Below are 16,282 nucleotides of genomic sequence, written 5' to 3'. Positions count from 1 at the left end.
CCCACCTCCTATTTTTCCCCAGCATTTTCTCCTGGAGAAGTGGGAGATGGCTGAATGGTGGTGGTCTGTGTGTGGCGCACTCTCTCTGAGCCATTGCAAGATCGCTTCAGAGGCGATCCGGTTAACTATAGACCAGTGAGCCTGACTTCAGTGCCAGGAAAAATAGTGGAAACTATTCTCAAGATCAAAATCGTAGAGAATATAGAAAGACAAGGTTTAATGGAGCACAGTCAACATGGATTTACCCAAGGGAAGTCTTGCCTAACAAATCTGCTTCATTTTTGTGAAGGGGTTAATAAACATGTGGATAAAAGTGAACCGGTAGATGTAGTGTATTTGGATTTTCAGAAGGCGTTTGACAAAGTGCCTCACGAGAGGCTTCTAAGAAAACTAAAAAGTCATGGGATAGGAGGCGATGCCCTTTTGTGGATTACAAACAGGTTAAAAGACAGGACACAGAGAGTAGGATTAAATGCTCAATTTTCTCAGTGGAAAAGGATAAACAGTGGAGTGCCTCAGGGATCTGTACTTGGATTGGTGCTTTTCAATATATACCGTATTTTTCGCTCCATAAGACGCACTTTTTTTCCCCCAAAAGTGGGGGGAAAATGTATGTGCGTCTTATGGAGCGAATATAAAAAAAAAAATAAATCTAACAACCCCCCCCCCCTCCTGACTCCCTCAAGACCTGCCGACTTAATTTACTGCAACCCCCCACCCTCCTGACCCCCCCCCAAGACCTGCCAAACGTCCCTGGTGGTCCAGCGGGGGTCCAGGAGCGGTCCGGGAACGATCTCCTGGGCTTCGGCCGTCGGCTGCCAGTAAACAAAATGGCGCCGACGGCCCTTTGCCCTCCCTATGTCACTGAGACCGACCAATAGCAGCGGTCGGTCCCAGTGATATAGTGAGGGCAAAGGGCCGTCGGCGCCATTTTGATTACTGGCAGCCGACGGCCCACGCTCAGGAGATCGTTCCCGGACCGCTCCTGGACCCCCGCTGGACCACCAGGGACGTTTGGCAGGTCTTGGGGGGGTCAGGAGGGTGGGGGGTTGCAGTAAATTAAGTCGGCAGGTCTTGGGGGGGGTCAGGAGGGTGGGGGGTTGCAGTAAATTAAGTCGGCAGGTCTTGGGGGGGTCAGGAGGGTGGGGGTTGTTAATTTAAAGGGTTGGGATGGGGTTTTTTTTTTTGGGGGGGGGTTCCCAGAGAAAGAAACATTTTCTGATCTGGGGAGTGGACCGAAATGGCCCTCCCCAGACCCGAAAACAAAATGGGGAGAAAAAAAAAAGCTATGCACTCCCCTAATTTGCTCCATAAGACGCCCAGACGCAGAGTCGGTTTAGCACAATTTTTTTTTTTCTTATTTTCCCCCTCTGAATCCTAGGTGCGTCTTATGGTCAGGTGCGTCTTATGGAGCGAAAAATACGGTATATAAATGATCTGGAAAGGAATACGACGAGTGAGGTTATCAAACATGAGGACGATACAAAATTATTCAGAGTAGTTAAATCACAAGCGGATTGTGATACATTACAGGAGGACCTTGCAAGACTGGAAGATTGGGCATCCAATTGGCAGATGAAATTTAATGTGGACAAGTGCAAGGTGTTGCTTATAGGGAAAAATAACCCTTGCTGTAGTTACACGATGTTAGGTTCCATATTAGGAGCTACCACCCAGGAAAGAGATCTAGGCATCATAGTGGATAATACTTTTAAAATTGTTGTCTCAGTGTGCTGCAGCAGTCAAAAAAGCAAACAAATTTAGGAATTATTAGGAAGGGAATGGTTAATAAAATGGAAAATGTCATAATGCCTCTATATCACTCCATGGTGAGACCACACCTTGAATACTGTGTACAATTCTGGTCGCCGCATCTCCAAAACGATATAGTTGCGATGGAGAAGGTACAGAGAAAGGCAACCAAAATGGTAAAGGGGATGGAACAGCTCCCCTATGAGGAAAGGCTGAAGAGGTTAGGGCTGTTCAGCTTGGAGAAGAGATGGCTGAGGGGGGATATGATAGATGTTTTTAAGATCATGAGAGGTCTTGAACGAGTAGATGTGAATCGGTTATTTACATTTTCAGATAATAGAAGGACTAGGGGGCATACCATGAAGTTAGCAAGTAGCACATTTAAGACTAATCGGAGAAAATTATTTTTCATTCAAAGCACAATAAAGCTCTGGAATTTGTTGCCAGAGGATGTGGTTAGTGCAGTTAGTGTAGCTGGGTTCAAAAAAGGTTTGGATAAGTTCTTGGAGGAGAAGTCCATTAACGGCTATTAAGCAAGTTTATTTAGGGAATAGCCACTGCTATTAATTGCATCAGTAGCATGGGATCTTCTTGGTATTTGGGTAATTGCCAGTTTCTTGTGGCCTGGTTTGGCCTCTGTTGGAAACAAGATGCTGGGCTTGATGGACCCTTGGTCTGACCCAGCATGGCATATTCTTATGTTCTTAAGTTAAGAATAGATATGAACATATGCATTAAATTGTTGTATATTTAAAGCCAGCTGCACTTCACTAATGTGTGACTTCAGGAATCTTCTAGAGGTGAGCTTCAGTAGGTGTTGGTATTTGAAATGATAGGAGGGTTCATTCCTTAGGTGGGTGGGCCTTAGTAATATAAAAAAATCAGTCCATCAGTCATTGAGGAGGTGCTCTGAGTAGTGATTTGGAGTTGAGAGGAAGCTGTCTTGTAAGGAGCTTGGGAAAGGCAGCCAAGGGGCTGTGCTCTGGCTTGGGCTTTGGAGATCCACAGGAGAAAGTTTCATCTCTAGCAAGAGGAAAACATTATTCGCAACAGCCTGCAGTCACTGGTAGGAGAAAAAATGATTTTCATGATTTCATCTAGGTCTTAAAGAAGGAATGGCTTAGCTGAAAGAAAAGAGAAGATCCTTTAGCTATCATTTCTCAAGGAGAAGTTGGGTTTCTGAACTGTCTTGTCCTGTAAGTTGCCTGAAGTGTATTTTCTGCATTTTCTTCTTGTCCTGAATAATTTTGTGGATTTTAAGTAAATTTAACTCTCTTGGTGGAACATCGTAATGTGAGGACTGGTTTGTTCTGTGATTCCCTGGTGCTCATAGGTGAATCTTGCTCCACACAGCACTAATCTGTTTATCTCTCAGACTGTGCACTGAGAAATAGCTCATAGGTTTCTGAGGGTGACTCTTTTGTCAGAGTGGGGATACATGTATGGGAAATTGTCTTCTTAAAAGTAGTGATACCTTTTTACCTGATCAGCAATGAAAGTGTAGTGGTAGAAGAGCATTTGAATGCACATAGGTCCAAGGGAATTTCTCATAGGCAAAGAATGAAAGTTATTCCTTTTAAAATGGCCTTAGAACATGTTTCGGTCAACAGTCATTGTGATGAAATAATTAAACTACTGTTTTCTGCATTTTTCAAGATAACTTCTTAAACTTTGGATAGACTGACTTTTACATGTGTATATATATATGTGTGTGTGTGTATGTATGTATGTATCTGTGTATATGTATGTATATATAGAAAACAAAAAGATCAGGCAATATTTAAATTCAACTGTGCTTATCAGTTATTACAACAAAAAAAACCAAAACTCTATGCAGAGTGGGGTACAAGCACGAAAATCATTACTTCAAATTAATTATCATTACAGGCATTTTTATTAAAAATACTTTTATTCCAAAACCATGTTATTCAAAAATACTCATTAGAAAAATTGTTTTGAGATCATTGCTCATTACATTGAACATATCTCCTTTACATCATTAATTCATGGATACCATCCAAATACATTTCACTTATAATTAAAAAAACATTCATTCCCATTCACAACCATTCATTCACTCAACCATTCATTCTAACAATCCAGTCATAAAAATACACATTAATATCCCACTTATTCAACAAATCAGTATCTCAAAATGGATACTCCAATGATTATATTCCTTGTTTTAACATTTTCTTAAAACAAATACATCATACATTCCCTATTCCCCTTAAATTTCCCCACGCTATTAACCAATATGCTTTTTATATGGTGACCTAACCAGCACTTCGGTGTGTTCTCCTAGGGCCAAATTTTCTAACCTACGTGCAGGCATAGATTTGTGCGCACAACCCGGCGCACACAAATCTACGCCTGATTTTATAACATGCGCGTGCAGCATGTTATAAAAGCATGAGCGCAAGGGGGTGTGCATCTTGTGTGCGCCGAGCCCTAGGGGAGCCCCGATGGCTTTCCCCTTTCACTCCGAGGCCGCTTCGAAATTGGAGCGGCCTCTAACTTTCCTTTCACCGCCCCCCAGCCCTACCCAAATCCCCCCCCCCCCCCCACCTTTATTATTTAAGTTGCGCCTGCCTCCGGGCAGGCGTATTTTGCGTGCACCGGCCTAGCAGGCCTTTGGAGGCCTCTGGCCATGCCCCCACCCCTCTCCGGAACGCCCCTTCCCCGACCCTTTTTTTGAGCCCCAGGACATACGCGCGTCCCGGGGCTTGCGCTCGTTGCTGAACCTATGCAAAATAGGCTCAGTGTGCGCAGGAGTGGGTTTTCAGGGTTACGTGCGTAATAATCGCGCGTAACCCTTTGAAAATCCGCCCTTAGTATATTGTGATATGTCCCAACAAGGCCCTTATTTCGCCAGATCAGCTTCTTCAGCGGAAATAAATTGTTGGAGAACCTCACATGTTGAAAGGAGCCACTATAATCAATACAAAAAATTTATTTTAAAAAACATATACTTGATATCTGTAAACCCCACTTTTTTCCTTTAATTTAATCACACCTATAAATCAACAATTAATAATTACCTTCACACCTTCGTATTATGTTGAAAATGACCAAATGTGTACATTCATCTTAAGTCTCTTTTACCTTCTCCAATTCTCAATGACCTTATAACTGTTGAAATGAATAAACACAATTACTCACTTATATATCAGAACTTTACCTTTAAACATTCTTCTTCTGAAAACTATTTCAATCACAAGTACAGGGAACAAATATATATACACCTGCATACATATATATAGAGAGAGAAAGAGAGAAAAAAATTCCAGAAGGATGAGAAAAGGCACTAATGTTCAATATACATGAATAAAAACAACTCTTTATTGCTTCTCAAAAAATAAAATAAATGAGCACCTATGGATCTATATAGTTCGCTATACATAAATGTATGTTTGCATGCTGCCATATATGGTGTGTAGGTAAACCATTATAGCTTCACATACATAACATCAAATAACATCTTGTACATCAAGGTCGTTAGATGTCATTCTTAACAATGGAAATCTAAACAAATACAGTAACAAACATGTTAGAGATCAATTATCTTAACGAAGATTTACAGTACCAAATACATAAGGCTATACTCGATGGGGTACATTTTTAAAAAAAGCGCGAGCGCAAACAAAAGTACGCCGGATTTCAATAGATACGTGTGTAGCCACGCGTATCTTTTAAAATCCAGGGTCGGTGCATGCAAGGGGGTGCACATTTGTGCACCTTGTGCGCGCCGAGCCCTGCGCGTGCTGCCCGTTCCCTCCGAGGCCGCTCCGAAATCGGAGCGGCCTTGGAGGGAACTTTCCTTCAGCCTCCCCACCCCCCAGCCCTACCTAAATCCCCCTCCTAACCTTTATCCAGGAAGTTACGCCTGCCTCCGGGCAGTTGTAACTTGTGTGCGCCGAATGTCTGCTGGCGCGACAGGCCCCAACACAGGCCGCTGTGTCGGGGCACTCGGCCACTCCCCCGGACCACCCCAGACTGTCACCACGCCCCCGAACACGCCCCCAATCTGACACCACGCCCCTGAACCGCCCCTTTTTGCAAGCCCCGGGACATAGGCGCGTATGTTACACGCGTAGCCTTTGGAAATCTGCCCAGGTTTATGCATCCCTTATTTACTATACATGTCTTACAAAACATAATTGGATTACAAATCAATTACCTTGCTTACAAATCATAGCCATAGACAGTTATAAATAAGAATGATGTAATCCCTGCATATGGTATGGAAACCTCAACACCATATTTACACACTCTAATAGAATATATCTACTTATGAGGCAATGTGATACATTTTTAGTCAAGGACTTCACACAGCATGCATGAGCAATTTCTAATAGTTCTCTCTCTCTCTTTCAATATATATATATATATATATGTATATGTGTGTATGTGTGTATATATATATATATATATGGATATATAGTATAATAAAAATGTTGGCTACTGTTAGTAAATGTGCTGGGTTTAGTATTGTAAATACAATGATAAAAAAGAGTGATATCCTCAAAATGTTATGAACAAGATGAATTCTGCATAAATGTTTAGATTATTAATTAGTTAATTAGAACTAACTTGCACATTAATCTAACATTTATGTAGAATTGATGTTCATAAGAATCTGAGTGTCACTCTTTTTATTATTGTGTGTGTGTGTGTGTATATATATATATAGAGAGAGAGAGAGAGAGCGAGAGAGAAATATCTGTATATAGATATATAAAATAGATATCTCTCTCTCTCTATATATATAGATATACATTTATACAGATATATAAATAAATAAATATACATATATATATTTTAGCCCAGATGTTTTCTCCTGTTCCATAGGGCTTTCAGTAGTATCTCAACCTCTGGCTGAGGTTGAGATACTCTCTTGGGCTATAGCATCATGAACCTTTTATTCACGGCTATCCAAGGGTTTTTTTTCACATTTTTTGTAACCCTCTTGTCCCATCTAATGCAGTCATTACAGCAAAGGTCCACAGCCAGGGACCACAGACCATGACTCTTTAGAGCAAAATGTGCATTTGCCCAAGTCTAGCTTGTTGCTGCTGCTGTGCTATGGCTGAGATACGCTACCCTCGGGTATGGTGAATGCTGCTTCTGCAACAATCTCAGTCCTGGCTGGTCCTAGGGGTAGAAGTCAGGCAATGGAAATGAACCCACATCTTGTGCATGGCACTTCAAAATACTGTCATCAATTCATCGGACCAACCCACACTTTCACGAGTATTGCAAACATTTATTGTACCCTATTAGAGAGCACAGGGACCTCCACAGGCAATATTTACTAAAACCAAAGTGCTGGATTTTCAAAAGGTTATGCGCGTAAATGGCCTTACATGCACCAGGCCTATTTTAAAAGGGCCCGGCGACGTGCGTAAAGCCCCAGGACGCATGTAAATCCCGAGGCTTACAAAAAGGGGAGGGGGAGGGGCATGGGCAGGGCGGGGCCAGAGGCCTCTGACACAGCGGCCATTTGCTGCTGTGTCAGAGATCGTGTGCTGGGAGTCGGCTGGCGCGCGCAAATTACTTCAGCCCCAGGGCTGAAGTAAGTTTTGAAATAAAAATAAGAAGTCATCAAAGGTAGTGGGGAAATGGCGGGGCAGGTAAGGGAAAGGAAGGTGGGCTGGGGGCTGGGGAAGTTCCCTCCCAGGCTGCTCCAATTTCGGAGCAGCCTGGGAGGGAACAGGGGAAGGCAGCGCGGCTCGGCGCACGCAAGGCGCACAATTGTGCACCCCCGTGCGCATGCCGACCCCAGATTTTATAACATGTGCGTGCATGTTATAAAATCAGCGTTCATGTGCACATTCTTCTTTTAAAATCTACCCCTACATTTGCACTTCTCTTGGAATCAGTATTTTTCCACCTAAAGTCGCATTGTCAGTCAGTTGTTAGGAAAGTAGATATAAGTATGATATTAATATTTTTTTTTTACTGTTTTTAAAAGTGATTATAAAGGATTAACAGCCTTACATTATGCTGCCTTTGGAGGTTATACCCGCACAATAGAGACACTTCTGGAAACATACATGAGCATGGTAGATAAGATGGATGAAAATGGGGTATGTACTTTATGCATGTGTTTTATTTATTTTTTATTTGTTTAGTTAGTTCATGCCATTTTCATTGGTAGCTCAAGGTGAGTTACATTCAGGTACGTAGGTATTTCCTTGTCTCTGCAGGATTTACAGCCTAAGGGCCTGATTTATTGAGATGTTTTCCTATAGGAAGGGGTCCCACTCTATCCTAGGCAATGGAGAGTGAAGTGATTTGCCCAAGATCACAAGGAGCAGTAGTGGGATTTGAGCTCTGGTTTTGTGGTTCACAGCTCCCTGTTTTAACCACTAGGCTACTATTCTAAGTCACATGGCTAGGGCAAGATCAGGTCAGTGCCATTATAAAAAATGGTTTTGGCCAGGGCTAGGGGTTGCCCTGGGCCCATTCGAGGGATCCATGACCAGTTTTTAAGATTTGGAGGGTGTGGGAGGGGGTGGAGGCCATTGGGATTGTGGGGGTTTGGGGGGGGGACATTGAATCTCAAGGATTTTTCATACATCTTTGGGCGGCTGGGGGGGGGGGGGAACAGGGGGCACTATACCTGCAACTATTTTAGCTGTGCTTGGGATGGTGGTCCTTTCCTACAATAATTTAATAGGAAGGGGGATGGGGAGTTGTACTTTATTGCTGACAGGGTTGAGGGGCCATCACCGCATGTGGTACTTATTTTATTTTTTTACCTTTAGGGTTGTTGGTGCCACCTCAATTGGCAGCCAGAGGTTGAGCTAGGGGTCAACCTGACCCCCACTCAACTTTCCATTTTGCCACAGCACTTGTTTTTTTGGGGGGTTTTTTGCAGCGGTCCTTTAAGGTGATGGTGGTCCCTTGATGTTGGGGCCACCATTGAGTCAAAGGGCTGCTAGCTGTGTTCTTTTGTCCCTCACTGTTTGGCCAAGAGACAAAAGAATGAGCCATAGACTTGCGTTGTTTTTTTCGAGGAGGAGCCTCACTATAGCACCAGCAACACACCCACTGCGATAGTGGGACCTCTTTCATGCAAAAACATTGCAACTTAGTGGCTCTAGGCCTTAGTTTGGAGGGGGGGGGGGGATTGCAGCAGGAAAAGAAGTCCGATTTTGGGGTATTACTTTCTCCTCCCTCATTCAAATTGGCATGGATGAATTGAGGGAGGCAGAGGGTGCAAACTTAATTTCCCTCCCACCCTGACACTCACATACACTCTTACTCACACTCTCTTCCCCCCACTTCAGTCTCAAATTTCCCTCCTGTTCAGTTATGACTTTGTAAGGGAAATTCAATATAATACTTTCACACTTTTTTATTTCTTGATCTTCTGTTCTCCTTATCGTCTTACTTTAACACCTTACTCATCCACAGGCACTCAAAGAAATTTTACGAGTAAGACAATTTTTTCGACTTTGGCGCCTGTGTTCTTCTGTTTAGACTATCCGATCCAAGCTAAATCTATGACAAACATGTTCCTTGCCAGGGGTTATATCAGATTCTGTGTACGTAAAACCTATTTGAGAGCTAAATTTAGTCATCTGAACTGGCTGTTCCTCAATCGTAAGTGTGATGATATACAATGAATTACTTGTGTGTTACCCTTCTCTCCACAAAGTTGAGAAATTCAAGCATCTATCATGAAGACCTGGCAGATTTTACAAATCTATGATGTTTTCAAAGAACATCCTCACATCGCATATACATGAGGTAGCAGTTTGAAGGATCATTTGGTACATTCTGATTTCTCTGCAAAAGTCTCCAACAATATAGGCTATGCCACTGGGATGCACTGACTGTGCGGTAACTACACTGTTTGTCATGTGTCTATGAACAACTCATTGTTCGTCTCTTCAGCCAATTGCACAATAACACTCAAGACATTCTACTCTTATTGGCAGGAGTTATAGAGTATATATCATCGAATGCCCATGCAAGAAAGTCTATGTTGGTAAGACAAAAAGAATGACTACAATAAGAAAGATTGATCATTGATCAAGTCTGTTTCTTCATCAGATAAGCACACAACTGTTTTTATGACCTTTGATTTTGTGTAATTGATCATCTTGTTGGTGATTGCTGTGGGGGCAATTTTGACCTCAGATTACTATGCTTAGCGCAGTGTTGGATTTATAAATTGAAGGCTGTTACACCAGGCAGTTTAAATTCTAAACTAGATTTTTTGGGGGTTGATGTCATCATGGTGCTATATGTCACCAGCAGTTTGGCATCGCAGGAGTAATTGTCATATGTGGACATATTTGCATCATTGTAGATGATCTTCTAATGTTTAAGAAGACATGTCTCCGGTTCTCCACATTGATGTTTGAGACTTTGGAGTCTGGATAATGAACAGTATAACTGGGCAAAGATAAGTAATTTGATATATCTTTTTATTGGCTGTTTTTTGAATCTTCTTTGTTTTATTTTAATTTTTAGACAGTAGTCTTATGTTCACCTAATGACATTGAATGAGCCCCTGAGGAAGCATTTTATGGAAAACACTGGCCATGATGGGCTTGTGTTTCAAGGCTGTTGATCATGATTTTTAATATGCATTTATAAAAATCTTTAAAACATTGAGTTAATTTCAAGGTGAATGATCAAGTTGACCAGATAGTACATGCAGTGTTTTTGCAGGACACACAGGCTTGTTGACACCTTGCAACAATTACATATATTTAAGTGTTTTTGTAAAACCTAGCTATTTCTATGCATTTTGGGTTTCCCATCTTTTGAAGTTGTTCCAAATAGGAACAGCACATGGCAATGCAGTTCCTCTTCATGAGACCAGAACAGCAGTCTTCTAAAAGCCTTCTACTTTTAAAAGATCATATTTCCAGAGATGCCCCTTCCGGCAATTCCAGTGAATCCCGAGGCCATCCAAACTTCTGCAGCAGCAACAACAACAACAACTTTCGACTCATGTGAATGCTGTCAAGTAAAGCAATGCCACAGGTTCAGCTCAAACCTGGGCTAAGTTTTTGACCATCTTTCAGAACCAGCAACTATCCTTTCTGTTAGGGGGAGAATCCAGTACTACCTAGAAGAGTGACGAAAGGTCAATAAAGATCACTTGGTTTTCCAGCTTGTGGAGTTTGGATATTGCTTGCATTTCTTCTGGCTTCCTGCATTTCCTCTCAACTCAGCCTTCACTCTGGATCTGTCTCACTTCACTCAACTCTGCCAGGAGGTAGAGTCACTCTTCAAATAGCGAGCAATAGAACCGGTTCCTTCCCATCTCCTTGGCCTGGGGTTCTACGCTTCTTACTTCCTCATCCCCAGGAAATATGGGGGACTAAGACTAATTCTGGATTTAAGAAGCCTGAACAAGCATATACTCTGAAAGAAATTCAAAGTGAATTCCTTCCATGTAATGCTCCTCTTCATCCAGAGGGGGAAGTGGATTTGTGCTCTGAGTCCACCTCCTACTGACAATGCCTTTGTTTTACGGTGGATTCTTATCACTATCAGTGTAAGGTACTTCCTTCGAACTGTCAACTGCAACAAGGATCTTCATCAAATGCTTAGCTGTAGTAGCAGCGTATCTGTGGCATCAGGGAATCCAGGTCTTTTCTTACCCGGATGACTGGCTAGTGACAGCGAAATTCTGAAGAGGGCATACTAACTTCCCTGCAAAAATCAATACGACTTCTACAGTCACTTGGCTTCTTTGTGAATTTTGAGAAATCAACTCTGATTCCTTCCCAGAAAATCAAATTCATTAGGGTGTGAATAGATTCTCTGCAGGAGAGAGCATTTTTTTCCATTAGATTGCACACAAACCCTCTGTACACTAGTTCACAGACTGCTGAACACAGAACTGCCAGGGCAGTGTCTGTTTTCAGCCTCATGGCGGCAGCAATCCACATAGTATCTTGGTGACTCACCTGCACATACGTCTCCAAACAGTGGGGCCTTTGTTTCCAATGGAACCAGCTAATTCATCCCTAACAACCAAAGCTTTTAAAAAAGGAGTAAAAACCTGGCTGTTTTATCAATCATTTAAATAATTTAAATTTTCTTATTTATTTTATTCTATGTTTTAATTATCTATTTTAACTGTTTAAAATTAGTTACTTTTACAAGTTTATAATTTTATAATTTAGATATCATGTATTTGTAACGTTCTTGCTTTTATAATTTTGAATTGCAAATGTTTTAATTGGCATTTATTTTTATTGTAAACCAATTTGATATGTACACATGAAGACTGGTATAGAAAAAAAACCAATAAATAAATAAAGTGGACATTTCAACAAAAACGAAACAGGAATTGCGCTAGTGGCTAGACCTCTTCGTTCTTCAGGAAGGAGGACCACTCTGACTAGTTGCTCCCAAGTAATCTTGGCAATGGATGTCTCCACAAAGAATTGAGGAACACACACAGGCCATTTTCTAACTCATGAGACATGTGCATTCTTAGAAAAACAATTTGATCAATATCTTTCAAATTGAGAGCTATAAGGTATGCTGTAACAACTTTAATTTGCCTCCTTCAGGGAAAAAGCATTCTCATTCAAACAATCAATTTGCCATGTTCCTCAAGAACAAACAAGGTGTCACAGGATATTGGAGTCTTTGCCAAGAAAAAATAAAGATAGGGGAATGAGCATACGAACATCAAACTGTACTGCAAGTGACCTACCTTCCCAGAATCTTCAACGCATTGACAGATTGCTTCAGCAGAATTTTTCGACCACACAAATGGTCCCTCCAGCAATCAACAGCCTATACACTATTCAGTCTCTGGGGTTTTTCCGCAATCGACTGTTTATATCAGAGCAAAAGATAAAACTAAGTAAGTTTTTTTTGTTACATTCTTCCCAGCAAATAGAGATCTCCTCAGGACCCTTTTCTGCTTGACTGGAATGCAGATCTCGATGCTTTATCACTGATTCCGCTAACATCCAGAATGATGCAAAAAATGCTAAAAGACTAGGCCCAACTAATTTTCATAGCTTCAAGGTGGCTCAGACAAGTCTAGTTTGCATATCTGGTTCATCTCTCCAGCTATCTGAATATCATTCTGGCACAACTGACGAAGCTTTCATTTGAACCTTTCAAGTTGGCGTCTCCCAAAGTTTCTGCCAAAGGTTGTGTCAGGTAGCATGATGGCTTGATTAATATGAAAAGCTATGTTCTTCCCAAGGCCTCATGCTCATGAAGATGAGAAAGTTCTTGATACCCTGGATTGTAAAAAAAACTTTGACTTACTACGAAAAAAAACCCCAGCTTCACTGTCAAACTTCCCAACTGTTCGTCTCTTACAATCCCGGGCATAAAAGTGGACAAACACACATTATACAACTGGCTAGTAGACTGTATTACACTCTGCTATAAATGAATCAGGTTAGAGCCAAGACTGCAGCAGTAGCTCATTTATGAGCCGTGCCTCTCAAAGATATCTGCAAAGCTGCAGTGTGGACATCAATTCATACCTTTACCTTCCATTACTCTCTGGACAATCTCTCAACGAATGACAGTAAATTTGGACAAGTAGTTTTGTGTAGTCTGACACAGTGGTCTAATCTCCACAGTGGGGACCGGATTGCTTATTCAGTAAATTCTTCATTGCAACCCTCAGTTTGGGAGTCCTGTCATGTAATGACTAATTCAGTCCTACTTATTGATGGAGAAAGCAAGTTTGCTTATTGTAGATGGTATTTTCTGTAGATAAATACAGTCTTGAATGCAATCCGCTGAAAGATAGAATATAAATTAAATAAATAAATAAGAAAGCAGGATGTTTTAACCATACTAAATACCTGCCTGCCTCCCTGGAGAGTTGACTACCTAGTTAGCCTCAGCTCTAAACTCATCTTGGGGGGGGGGGGGGGGGTCATGAGGCAATGCCCAAGAGGGAATTCCCACATTTACTCAGTAGAGCAAAAGCTCTACTAGCTATGACAGAGTCATTCAGTGCAGCTGGATGATGTCACCCACTATTTATTTATTTGTAAGACTTGTAGCCTGCACTATCCATGGTTCTAGGTGGGTAACAGCTTAAAATGCATAGTCATAAAAACAAAATATTACAAAGTAAATTAATACAGATAAACAAATGAGACATAGCCTCAATGGGTGATCCCAATAATATCTATAAGCAAAGACTGCAGTGACGTGCTGACATACATAATGTGATGCCTATAACACTGGGCAACAATGAAAGTGTTACTGACCTAAAAAGGTTCTACTCTGTAGTATCTTGATGTGCTGAACACGAATATGACCATGAAAAGTTTTTATTGGCTTTCGTTTTGAAGATATTTATATAGTTCACTTTCTATGTTTAGTCATGTAAATTTATCCAGTAGGACTGTAAATAAGCCTAGAATGATGTAATATTGCATAATACCATCATGCATACATCATCCAGAGTTTATTACATCATTTTCTGATGCAATGCAGTTCTACTGCCATGCTGCTGCTGAGTAAGCTGACGTCAGCAGTGTACTATATGAAGCCCAGTCAGAAAGGGTGAGCATTTGAAATATTCATGCTGGCTGACTACTGCTGGACACTCCGCAGAGATGCTCCCGAACAGGTGTACAAGAGACAAGCAAAGAAATCTAAGACGTAGACTATGACTTTATTTTTCAAACGGTATTAACCGTAGGTCTCCTACTATTGGCATACAGTTCAAGATGTAATTATATTATTGTTGTGATCCTGCCCGCGAGGAGCGCGGGCAGGCTCTTACCCCACGCTGCCAGTTGGGCCGCTGACGCTGTTTTCTTCGCGGCAGGCCTGCCGCTGACGCTGGGTCCCTTCCTGGCTGCCTCCAGCCCTGCGCGGCAGGGTCGGGCCACCGGGAGCTCCTTCGGGCGGCTGGGCCAGCTGCCACCGCTCCGGTGTTCCCCGACGCGCTGCAGGCTTCCCGGGGTCTTCAGCTGGCAGGGAGGGTGTCCCTGCCGGTGCCTGCTTCAGCCCGGGTCCTTGGTCGGCAGGGAGGCCATCCCTGCCGGTGCCTGCAGTCTCTTCAGCTCGCTGCCTGCCTCTGACTCCGGTTTGCTTCTGACTCCGCTTCAGCCTGCAGCCAGCTTACCTTTCTGCCTTCCTGCTTCAGTCTTTGCGGCTGGGAGCCGCTAGCAGCCTGCCACCTTTCCACCTTCAGAGCAGCCCTGCTCCGCGGCCTGCCTGACTCCCTTGGATTGTTCACGTGGTCGGGAGGACGCCGTCAGCTTCCAGCCTGTCTCTTCAGCTTCTTAGGGCGCGGGCGCGCGCCCCTCTACTCCTCTTCAAGGGCCAGCTAGGTGTGGCCCCCTGCTGGCTCCTCCCAGGGCGTTGTCATCATCAGCCCTACTAAAGGGCCCAGCTTCCAGTCTAACGTGGCCTTCGCAAGGAGTTGGTCACTCCTGAGATCCTTCGCTCCAGGAAGTCGTCCGTGTTCCAGCACTTCTGCAAGGTCCTGTGTTCTTTATTGGAGCTCCTCGTCTAGTCCTGATGTCTACCCGCTGTTCCAGTCCTGATGTCTGCTTGCTGTACCAGCCCTGATGTTTGCCTGTTCATCTTCCTGCCTATGTCTGTCTTCCAAGCCGCTATCCATGTTCCAGCCCAGATGATGCAAGCCTTGTACCTTGTTCCTGAATTCGCCAGAAAGCTAAGTACCTTGTTCTTGAACCTCCTGAAAGCTAGCACTCGTTCCTGTTCTTCAAGATGTCCTGGTGCCTCGCGGCAAGCCATGTCGTGGTCCGTGTCCAGCCCCATGGGCGGGCTGAGTAGGGCGCTTCGTGATGCAAGCCTTGCACCTCGTTCCTGAATCTGTGAGAAAGCCTTACCCTATTCCTGAATCTCCTGAAAGCTAGCACCTCGTTCCTGTTCTTCAAGATGTCCTGGTGCCTCGCGGCAAGCCATGTTGTGGTCCGTGACCAGCCCCATGGGCGGGCTGAGTAGGGCGCTTCATGATGCAAGCCTTGCACCTCGTTCCTGAATCTGTGAGAAAGCCTTACCCTGTTCCTGAATCTCCTGAAAGCTAGCACCTCGTTCCTGTTCTTCAAGATGTCCTGGTGCCTCGTGGCAAGCCATGTCGTGGTCCGTGACCAGCCCCATGGGCGGGCTGAGTAGGGCGCTTCGTGATGCAAGCCACGCACCTCGTTCCTGAATCTGTGAGAAAGCCTTACCCTATTCCTGAACTCTCTGAAAGCCTGGTATCCTATGGCAACCTCTGTCATGGTCCGTGACCAGCCCCACGGGCGGGCTGTGTAGGGCGCTCCATGTTGCCAGTCTCGTACCTCACCCTAGAGTCTCCTGTATGCATCATACCTCGTTCCTGTCTCCACATCTTCATCTTCAGTACCTTGTCTCTAAGTCCACGTCTACACTTCCAGTACCTTGCTTCTGAGTCTACGTCAGCACATCCAGTACCTTGCTTCTGAGTCTACGTCAGCACGTCCAGTACCTTGTCTCTAAGTCCACGTCTACACTTCCAGTACCTTGCTTCTGAGTCTACGTCAGCACGTCCAGTACCTTGTCTCTAAGT

At 43.3% G+C, this 16,282-nt stretch overlaps 1 protein-coding gene across 1 annotated transcript in view; it reads left to right on the top strand.

Moving 5' to 3' along the window:
* The window catches only part of TRPA1 (transient receptor potential cation channel subfamily A member 1), a 297,071-nt gene that overhangs the window by 116,438 nt on the left and 164,351 nt on the right, over positions 1-16,282 (top strand). Inside the window, exon 13 of the mRNA XM_029591461.1 lies at positions 7,727-7,841. Within this exon, the coding sequence (XP_029447321.1) occupies positions 7,727-7,841 (115 nt within the window). The remainder of the gene's footprint in view (positions 1-7,726; positions 7,842-16,282) is intronic.

The sequence above is a fragment of the Rhinatrema bivittatum genome, chromosome 2, assembly GCF_901001135.1.
Source record: "Rhinatrema bivittatum chromosome 2, aRhiBiv1.1, whole genome shotgun sequence".
Lineage (NCBI taxonomy): Eukaryota > Metazoa > Chordata > Amphibia > Gymnophiona > Rhinatrematidae > Rhinatrema > Rhinatrema bivittatum.
The sequence above is the reverse complement of the archived record's forward strand: the minus strand, read 5'-3'. Positions and strand labels throughout refer to the sequence as shown.